The 11,417-nt window shown below is 42.9% G+C and overlaps 1 protein-coding gene across 1 annotated transcript in view; it reads left to right on the plus strand.

The window, feature by feature from the left end:
* plxna2 (plexin A2) overlaps window positions 1-11,417 on the plus strand; it is a 275,749-nt gene that overhangs the window by 228,411 nt on the left and 35,921 nt on the right. Inside the window, 1 exon segment of the mRNA XM_037773809.1 lies at window positions 1,257-1,525. Within this exon segment, the coding sequence (XP_037629737.1) occupies window positions 1,257-1,525 (269 nt within the window).

The following is an 11,417-nucleotide window of genomic DNA, read 5'->3' on the forward strand; positions in this document are numbered from 1 at the left end:
TATAGCCAACCATGCCGGGTAGCACGCATACGTATATACACCTCCCTCATGGAAAACAGGGTCCCAGCACATGGCTATTTCATCCACTAGTGGCTGCAGCATGAGGGGTAATGAACTGAGTAATTCCCAGTCCTCAAGCAGGACTGTGGGTTCCTCCAATGGGGGGGGGGGAACTGGCTGGTTAACACTTTTCGCTCCTCTTCACGGGGGCCAGAGTGGTGCTGGGAAATGAGTTTATTTGATGTGGAACACAGTCCAGAGGATGAAACTATCTGGGATAAAGAGATCCATCCTGATAGAGGTCCACCATTTTAGTTGTTGATTATGTGTGATGCAGGATGGGATTGGTTTACCGGGAAGAAGTTGGCTGGTCTGGGTTAACACTAGACCTTTTTTTTGACAGCCAATATGGCCGTTAATATTCTAGAATTATATTCACTGAATTTGACAAAAAGTGTATTGGATTAAAAGCACAGCGGAGTGGAGGCATTTCAACTTTTGTATAATATACATTTATGTTTAAGTTGTCTTGGCAACATATCTTACAATACTAGGGTATTTAATATGTTATTAATTAATTAATAATTGTATTTATTTATTTATTTGGCATATTTCCCAATGGACATTTTAGCTGTTGATAATTTAATCTGCTGGACAACTACACATGATACCAGCTAACGTAAACCCTGTGCCTGGGTAGGTAGAGGAGTGCTGGTTCAGATCAGAGAAGGCCTGTATGGTGGAGGTCAAAGTGTCACTTCTTAGTACAGTGATGTCCAGAAAGCTGCATAAGATAGGCCCAAGTTTTTCTTTCAAAAGGACCCAAATTAGATAGATATCCAAACTTTTTAAAAAAACAGTGACGTGCACTCAAACAGATACAAAGAAAGTGAGTTTTGTCACTTTAGGATTGTCTTACCCGGGCAAGTTATTTGACATTTGACTTGAAAGTGAAATGGCAGCTAACTCGGTGTACAATGCTTTTCAACAGACCCGGGTCAATAATTGATTAAGATCTTCTCAGTTACTCACCATGAGTGGGAACTTCTGTCTGCCTGGAGTGAAACATGAGTGAGGGTTTGGTGCCTTTGAAAAAAAATCTTTATTTTGTGTGAGACAAGGTCGAGATGGAAATTGAAAAGCAGCAATCCTGTTCAAAACACATTCAGCTCACTGCAAATTATGACTGGACATTTATTATTCAAATTAGTGCTGAAAACTGAACACGCATTGCTCTCCGTCCCTCTTCTGTCCAGGTGTCGGGGAATGGCCAGCAGAACGTGGAGAAGGCCCTGAAGCTGTTCGGCCAGCTCATCAACAACAAGCTGTTCCTGCTCACCTTCATCCGGACGCTGGAAATGCAGCGCTCGTTCTCCATGAGGGACCGCGGCAACGTGGCCTCGCTTATAATGACGGCCCTGCAGGGGCGGCTGGAGTACGCCACCGACGTCCTCAAACACCTGCTGTCGGACCTCATCGACCGCAACCTGGAGAGCAAGAACCATCCCAAACTGCTGCTGCGCAGGTAACACAGCACACTGTCCAGATGTGAGGGCTTAGTTCAGCTGGTGGCAACTAGATTTTAGAATTATTTATTTGATGTATTAATTAAACAGTAGGGGAGAGTGGGGTAAGATGAGCCAGTGGGTAAATTGTTTGTTTCTGTGCAATTATGCAATTTGTTATAATGTGACCATAGTTCAGGAAGCATCCGATATTTCTATCTGGCTATGGGGGGGAGAAGCAGAAGAATTTGTAGATAAAGCAGCAGTAGCTAGAAATGGAGCAAACATGATTAAAAAAAGTTATTTTTATAAAACTATATCCTGACAGTAGTGCATGAGACAGGTAATCTGAAAATAATCCGGTGTCCTCCGGTGCTCATAACGGCATCGACAAGATTTCACAGACCGGAGGAAAACAACCAATCAGAGCCGAGCTGGAGCCTGCTGTCTCTGAGCAGCTGTCAATCACTCACAAACTCCGATCAAAATGTTTTCAGAAACATCTTGTAGTGTACTGTTCAGCTGTAAAATGAGAACAGTACACTACAAGATGTTTCTGAAAACATTTTACGTGAGAAATAGGCATTACAGTAACAGAATATTAATTCATATTTGATCAGCGCTGCCTAGTTTGACCGTTTGATCGGAGTTTGCGAGTGATTGACAGCTGCCTCCGTTGAATGAACAGCCAATAGGAACGCTCTCTCTCTGAAATGACTGGTGATTGGCCAAAGTCTGCCGTCACGGGCTAGATGTTCTAAAGCCTGAAAACAGAGCCATGAGGAGGAGCAGAAGTCTAGTTTTCTCTCAGAACACTTGAATTACAATATGCTGAAAGGTTATTATAGAATTTTTGCCCAATGATGCCAAAAATATTCTGCCTACTGCCACTTTAACCTGGGGCAAGTTGAGCCACAGGAACACTTTTTTTTCCAGAAGTCATATTTTCAGGGCCCTTCATAGATACATTCTTATAAATTCAATTGATAGGAGACATCCTAAAATAATGGTAGATGTTTTAATTGTACTTCCGTCTCCCTTTTCCTTGCCCAGAAGACAACATAGGTAAAAATTGGCCCTTACCCCACTCTCCCCTAAATATCACCCTAAAAGCCTTTTTACAGCAGTCAACTAAGACAAACTTGTTTTAGAAACTAATTAGATGGAATTTGACTGTTTTGACTTTGAAATGATTAAACAAGTACAAGGAAAAGGGAATTAACATAAAGTAATAAAAACAAACAACATGATCATATTCTAGAAATCCCTTAATCCTCAGTAACGCTGTACAAAACAGTTTCAGTTGTTTGATTTAATTAATTTCAGTCGGAAAGAATAAGAACACATTGTGTCACTGTATCTATAAATATGTGATCCTGCGCTCAGAGGATAGTTAAGCAGTCCTCATCTAAAGCCATGTAAAGAAGGCTGTAGGAGGATGTTGATGCATATAGACAGATGGATGGGGATTGATTTAGAGCTGTATGTTCTTCCCTCTTTTTCTCGTGGGTGGATGCATTCTGATTTCCCCCCTGTGTTCCCGCTTCACAGAATAAGGCTTGTAATGAGTGCTAACAGTACATCTACAGTATGCCGAGATAAACGCCGGGCGCTCTTCACATCACGACAAACATCTGAATTCTCTGCATAATTCCATATTCTCTCTCGAGCTCTCGTCTCTCCCCCTGCTCTCTCTCAATGCCAATGTCAGTCTCACTTATCCTCCAGGCTCGGGGTCCTTATGAAACATTCAGAAGCGGTTCAACGACGTAACTCTCTGTGTCTCCACCGTACATTGTTTTCCGGGGGATTTGGGGTGAGGTGCTAAAACTTTAAACACCTGCCAAGTCCTTGCTCAAGTGTCCTCAGCTGGCTTGGTGGCTCTGTAGGTGCAGAAACAGGTTAAAGGACGGACAATAGTCAGCTCAAAAAGATACAGAATGTACAAAGCACAGTTCTGTGAACAAGCCTGACTGCTCTCCACATGATTTTGATTATGTTTGCATGACTAATAAGCAGAGACAGTGAGAGCAGGCAGCTGCTGTACTTTCAAACAACACCTTCCTTCTCATGTTAATGTCCCCTCATAGTGTCTCTGTTTGAAAAACCCACATTAAAGGGGACCTATAATGCTTCTGTGCTTTTTCTAGGGCTGTCAATCAATTAAAATATTTAATCACGATTAATCGCGTGATTGTCCATAGTTAATCACGATTAATCGCAAATTAATTATACATCTTTTATCTGTTCAGAATGTACCTTAAAGGGAGATTTTTCAAGTATTTAATTCGCTTATCAACATTGGAGTGGGCTAATGGGCTTGCTTTATGCATGTGTATGTATATTTATTATTAGAAATCAATTAACAACACAAAACAATGACAGATATTGTCCAGAAACCCTCGTAATAACGCGTTATATCTCATTAACTTTGACAGTCCTAGTATGTTATATAGTTTTTGTGCATGTCAAAGGTCAGCAAATTTACAAAGCCCAAAGTCCAGACCAGAGGGAGTTACTCTCTCCCACAGAAACACTGCTCCTGAACTGCCTGTAACGCCTTGCTCAAAGTCCCACCTTTTCTTAAGTAACGTGGTGATGTCACCACATAACACACTTTGCCTAGTGGGCAAACAAACAAAGCTTGCTACAGCATAGCTGAAGCAGTGTCCAAAAAGTTTGGTTCGGCTGACCAATCACAACAACAAACATGTTCAAGTAGAAACCCAAAATACAAGTATGCACCTGAACTTAAGCATAATAGATCCCCTTTAATAGTCAGAGTAAATAACTCCCAACAGAAAAGACCGTGCACGGAAGCAAACAGAGAAAGAGGTTGAAAAGACCGAGAAGTGGACTAAAGCGACGCAGCGTCAAATGGACCTGGATTAAGCTGTTATTTCACATGACAGCAGGGCCACACGTCACCTTTCAAGTTTTCATTATCCTCTCTTATTAGGAACACAGTGGTACGTAATCCTCGGGTCCTGCCGTCGTAGCCTGGGGGGCTAAACATCCCATAGTTTTTACATTTCACTCCCCATTTTCCTGGAGAATTTATGGGATTATCGATTTGACATGGCTCTTTGCTGTTGTTGTCTTCCTCATCGCCTATTTAGAGAAAAGCCGACAGTCAATCCAGCCTGCTGACTCTCACACACACACACACATACACACACACACACACACACACACACATGTCTGTGATGATAGTCAAATTGAGCACGTCTCAAAGCAGTAATTGTGTTTGCGCAGGGCGTAGAGTGCGGCTGCTGGGCTCTGCTTTCTTTTTTGCCTTTTTCCCATTCAGTTGTCTTTTCTGTCGTCTCTCCTCGGCCCATTATCACATATAATAGGATTGTGAAATTCTTGCCGTTGTGTTGGCTAAGTCCCCCCCCCTGTTCTGGCATGTAAATAGATCCTTGTGCTTTTTGATGGCGTCCACGTGTAGCTATCTGTTTGCATGTTGCGTGTCTTAGAAAAGAGCATCCTGATGTACTGGTTCAATGAACAAAACTGTGTTGGCAGTCGCACTTTCAGTAGATTAGTAGAAGTAGGGGTCACTCTGAATGTTGTTCTGAATGAATTATTAGTGAGCTTACAAGTTCACATGGCTACAGGAGAGAGCCAACATACAGGAAGAACCTCGAGGTCACCCGACCCACTTCCTGTTCTCATTTATATTACAGTGGGTTGAAAGTACATCCCAAGTTTGAGTCATAAGCGGAGAAAAACTTTGCTTCTCTCGCCGCTCAGCTGTCATCGAATGCTCGTCTCTAGAGGGGAACATGTCCACAAGCTAGCGTACCAGACCTTTTAAGAGAAAACCATAATCTCACAAGTATTACAGACTAAGATACAAAAATAGTTCTATCTGTCATGGTGTTTTAGCATGTTACCCTCATGATCCCTCGGTGACATGCATTAGTCATCAATGTTTAATGTGTACAATGGATGCGAATGGTTGTATAATAAAGGATAAGGCTGGAGATATTTTATGTTTGTTATGGTTAACAAAAGCCATAAAAAGACCAAAACTAACAAAGCGTTAGTTTGTCTCTCAGTATTCTCCAAACCCAAACCCATTTGTTCTTATTGAAGACATAAATCTTTAAAAACAGCTCACGAAAATATACTTCATAAATGTAGAAAGATGTAGAATATCACCAGACTTGTTCATTAAAGCAGTGTGGTTCTCAATCTTTTGAGTGTCGTTGGTGTTTGCGACCCCCCAGTTTTGTTTAGTAACAGCTACCACCTAGGCGTTGTCCAATGCGCTCCAGGCACTGTGTATTTTTGATGGGTTCCATGATTTTTTCTCTCCCCCTGACCAGCTGGAAATCCCCTGTTAGAAACTCATGTGCTGGCACACTTTGACTCTCACAAACACACTTAATAAAATCTATTCTGAGGTCAATTATATCGCTGGTATCGGCAATGTAATGTAAAACCATTCCCCAGATGACCAATCCCAGATATAGACCCCAAACATGCATATATAGTCTACTACTCCAGTGCTTGTAAAAAATAAGATCACATATTTTTGACTGAGGAACATGTGAGTGTAACAGTGTGGCTCATTTGTGTGGTTTTAATAGTTTTGGGTCAACATTGACTTTCTATGGCACAGGAAGAAGTAAGCTATGCTGACACAGGTAAAAATACTTGTTAGTATGGTCATTTATTGTATGTGCATTTTTCTGGGATTTTCTGGGAAGAAAGATATAGAAAATTACCAAACTTGTTCTTTAAAAACACAATCTGTTCTTAATCTTCTGTTTACATTTAGATAGCAAAGGATTCAAACCACTGTCATTCTCAGATTGATTGACAGGTATTTCGATACAAGGACTGACACCAAGTCTACAACTTAAAGGTGTTAAACATGAGATTGGGAGCATTTCTATTGCCTCCGCACGGCTCTCAACATAGCAACGGCTGAGCCGGCAACTAGTAGCTAACGGTGCTAAAAGTGCTGACAGAGCTAAAAGTGTTAACGGGGGTGGGGGCGGAAGGTGGGTGCTACGCTTCCTCAACAGCGCCAATCAGCTGTAACCGCCGTATGAGAGCAGTGCAGAGCAGCGGCCATGAGCTAGCAAATGGGGCACGCTCACATGCACGAACATGCACTAAAAGCATGCGATTACAACACACACAGAGGGAGAGTGACTTCATTCTCTGCTCAGGTAGACATTACTCTATATCTTTACATAACAAATACTGTAGTTGTTTGCTGCTATATTAATGCTCTGGATATCATATAGAGCACCTTTAACCAATGGTTGCTCATAGTGGAAACTCTGCAGTAAAGCCTTACAGTAAGTATTATTCAGAGTGTGTGTGCTGTATAGTGTGTGTGTGCGTAACAGAGAGTGTAGGTACAGTATGTGAACATGGTGCAGAGGGAAGCTATGGCACACAGCAGCAGCAGTGTGGTACAATGTGGTTGCTCCAGCAAAAGCAAGGCACCCTTAATTATTTAGCCCCGTCCTCTGCGGTGAGAAGATGGAGTAGCGTGCCATCACTAGCCACAGCACAGAGGGAAAGAGGGAGGACAGGAGGAGAAAGGAGGAAGAGAGGAAAAATGAGGGGAAAGGTTGAGAATGTGGAGGAGTATCTGATTCAACCACAGAATTACAGTTAAACATCTAATGAACAGCAAATGAAATGGAGTTCTGAAGGCTTTCCACAGAGTGTTTTCCAAGTTCCGTGGGCAGCACTCTGAAGATGCTGCATGTGAACTTGTCCTCTGATTAACATTAACACTGCGCCTCTGCCTGCCTCTCTCCATCTCTGTATGCCCATTTTCTGTATTCCTCTCACACGTACTGTCTCTCACATGGGCAGATTATCTCCTGATAGTATTGTTTTCATATTTGAGTGTTTAATTGCTGATATGATATCTACACTTTATTGGGAAAGGTAATATTAGATTAACTTCCATCAGTCTGCAGTAGCTACACTCTTAGCTTAATACAGAGTCCTAAATATAGATATGGCTATAATCATTTCAGATTTGTGATAAAAGGCAATGAGGAATGTGGCTCTCTCACCTAGCTTGCAGGGCTAAAGGTAGATTGAATAAAATGGCAGTTAAAATAACATCGCTCTTCTTCATTTATGTTGAGTGTCCGCCAAGATCCGATTGGTCCATTTTGCTGACTGTAGATTAGACTTTGTAGCGCCTAATATGCTTATAGTGGTTCATAAATATGCATTTCACAGACTTCATGAAATTTCCATTCATTTGAATTTCTGTTCCTTTCCTGAGGAGTTGAATGGGCTGAAGTGGTATATCATCAGTGGGCGATTTGAGGTGGGGGTGAGGGGTACATGTCCACCAGGTCAGGCGAGGACAATAGGGGACACGCTGCTCCACTCAACTAGCAGTTCAAGCGGTGACGTACCCTCTCATGGAAGGCACCTGATTGGTCCCTGGTTTTCTGCTCGCCGTTTCAAACAGGAAACAACATGGCGGTCTGCTCATAAACTTTCTATAAACAATCCACCAAAATCTACTTCTAAAAGTGAGAAATAGGCGATGCTACTGCTGAATCTCATTTCATTTTAGAACTAGATCGCATAATTTCACAGCTTGGTCCATGTTTTGTGAGCCGGAGGGCGTCAGGCAGGACAGGCTCATTTGCATAAAGGACTGTTCCCGCCTTTTTCATTTTGAAAGAGCAACGGCCAATGAGGAAACTCCAACACTCGGCCAACCAATCTTGTTTCTTCATCACTCAGTCAGTCACTCAGTGACAGACTTTAGCGTTTGTAAGGCTGGCCCTCTGCGGTCCAGCCAGAAATGAACAACTGGCCGACTGTACATCATAGAATGAAAATGAATGCTTGTGAAAAGCCTCTTGGCAGATTAAGCAGGCTGGAAAACAAACCGCTGTCCTTTATTTGAGGAAGTAGTTAACCGCATAATAGTTACTGAGACTACAACAAATGCAGCAGGTGTTGGCTCATGTATTGGCTGAGTGTAACGGTGGGCGTGATGTGTTTGAATGCCAGAGGGCAGTCTGCATTATTAGTCTGCAGTTGTTCTGAGGCACATACTCTTTTCCTATTATGCTCTGTTTAAGTGCTAGATCCCATTTCACCATCCGTCACACCAGTCCATTGAAAACAAATTACGGCATGTACAGCGCCTTGCCGTTATGTAGCGGATATATAATATCCTCAGTCAGTTAAGTTCCTGGAACCACGTTTGAAGGGTGCACTCGTGCTCTTCCGAGGCACGCTCCTCAAAAGAAACTCCGGTCTCTTTGGTATTTAAAGATTCGAGATGCCTTCCGCTTTCTTTGTCTTGATGGGGAAAGATTTTAGCTCGCAGACACTCGCGTCCTCCTAAAAGCTTTTTTGAAAGCAATATCCAAAGCTTTGACAATGTGTTTGATTTCCTCACTCTCCTGCGCGCTAAGTGGAACTGATGCTGCACCTCATGGTGTTTGGATTGTATTTTTGCTACATTAGTGAAATATGTTCCTGCGCTGGTTTTCTCCGGGTGCCCTACCTCTCTGACGCTCATCCCAACCCCTCTCGCATCTGTTGTCATTTCACAGCCTCTATCTCTGCCCGTCCATTATCACTGATGGTGCATGATGACCCCCACCAGAACACTATAATGGCCAGCCACTTCTTTTTTCACATTAAACTCTATTCTCTCCATCTTCTTCTTAAGTTTCGCCACAGCACCTCTCTGTACCCGCTTTCTTTCTCTTCTTTATAATGTTCTTTTAATGGGATCACAGAACATTGCCTCTATCACCTTGAGACTTTTCAATCTTGTATTATTTTTCTCCTCAGCATTTTTGTAATGAGATTTCCGCCCATGCAGAGCAATGGAGTACAGAGTTATTAAGAGAGGGAGTATTGTGTTTGGCATTAGTTTCATTGAAAGACATTCCACAGCCTGCTAATATAGCCCCCTCCTCCCCCTCCCACCCTCCACCCGAGCTGCCATTAGGAGACCAGAGATGGGGGGGATGTGAGGCCCCTCTTAAACACTATGTGGGATAATGAAATCCTGATGTTCATTAATGAAACTCAATTAATAGAAAGGAGGAAGTGGAGGCAGATGAGGAGGAGGAGGAGGACAAGAAGGAAAGGAGAAGGAGGGGAACAAAGTGCATCTCCCCCCTCCGACATTCAAAAGGAGAGATATTAAAGGGGGAGTCGGCGCAGCCCCCCACAAAAAAAGGCTTTATTTGACTTCCCTTTTCGGGACTTGCTGAGCTTATTAAAATGCTTAATAGGTTCCATTAACTTCTAACACACTCAAGTTTCATACAAGCTGGGAGGGGCACATGGTAAGCATGGTGGGGGGTGGGGGAGGGGTTCTCATAGAAAAAGGAGGACAATTACAGAGGGATTTGGGGTATTGTCCAAAAAAATCTATTTAGGTTTATTCAGCATGAAAATCTAGCGTCAAGCTGTAGTGACTGCTTATGTTTGGAAATTAAGTATTTTTTTTTGTTGTGCAGCATTGTCAAGGTTTAGCTTGTTTAGTCTTTCTTTATGTATGTATTAGGGCTGTCAATCGATTGAAATATTTAAGCACGATTAATGGCATGATGGTCCATAGTTAATCGCAAGTAATCGCACATTTTTTATCTGTTCAAAATGAACCTTAAAGGGACTATTTGTACATTTTTAAGTGTATAAATGTAGCGGGTCGCCACACATGCGCGCTCGCATATGCGCGTTCGCCTGTGGCCGCTGCCTCTCCTCCTCTGCCTGCCTGCTTTCACTCAGAGAGCGCGCGCGTTCTCAGCTCGCTCCACCTCTAGACGTGAACGCGCGCTCACTACACACTGCAGAAGAGTTAGTTTAGCTCTGAGAATATCTAGTGAATGTACAGTGGACGTTTGTGCAGAAATAAATGCTGCAGCTCCTTCAGACCAACAGAGGTTTCCCGTGTCTTGTGAAGTGACGGAGCTCCTCAGCGAGTAACGTTACCGTCTCGTTACCGACCGGGTGCCGGTGTCTCCCTGCTCTCTCCGGCTGCGGGCAGAGAGAGCAGGGAGACACGCTGCAGAGCCCCGCTGCATCAGCCTGCGCTGTGGCACTAAAAGCCAACACTAGGATCAGATCTAAATCATGTTCATGGAGAGACCTTCGTCTGGTCAGCTAACATTACTGCCAAGCAGCTGAAATATAGAGTGATATTGTGCTTTTAGCTGACGTGTGTCGCCTCACTGTTTTGAGCGATGCTCGTTCAGGTATATTTAGAGCGAGCAAGCGCGAGCTCGACGCTGACTTTCGTTGATTTCACGGCCACAGGTGTCGCTGTTAAGAAGCATTTCTGAAAGTTACAAATAGTCCCTTTAAAGGGAGATTTGTCAAGTATTTAATACTCTTATCAACACGGGAGTTGGCAAATATGCTGCTTTATGCAAATGTATGTATATATTTATTATTGGAAATCAATTAACAAAACAAAACAATGACAGATATTGTCCAGAAACCCTCACAGGTACAGCATTTAGCATAAAAAATATGCTCAAATCATAACATGGCAAACTGCAGCCCAACAGGCAACAACAGCTGTCAGTGTGTCAGTGTGCTGACTTGACTATGACTTGCCCCAAACTGCGTGTGATTATCATAAAGTGGGCATGTCTGTAAAGGGGAGACTCGTGGGTACCCAGAGAACCCATTTACATTCACATATCTGGAGGTCAGAGGTCAAGGGACCCCTTTGAAAAGGACCATGCCAGTTTTTCCTCACCAAACTTTAACAAAAGTTTGGAGCGATGTTTAGCCTCCTTCATGACAAGCTAGCATGACATGGTTGGTACCGATGGATTGCTTAGGTTTTACAGTTTCATATGCTAGCTTTAAAACTGAGGCCGCTACAAACTAAAAATCACAAATTGCGTTAATGTGTTAAAGAAAGTAGTGGCG

This window comes from Sebastes umbrosus, chromosome 6 (assembly GCF_015220745.1).
Source record: "Sebastes umbrosus isolate fSebUmb1 chromosome 6, fSebUmb1.pri, whole genome shotgun sequence".
In the NCBI taxonomy this organism is placed as follows: domain Eukaryota; kingdom Metazoa; phylum Chordata; class Actinopteri; order Perciformes; family Sebastidae; genus Sebastes; species Sebastes umbrosus.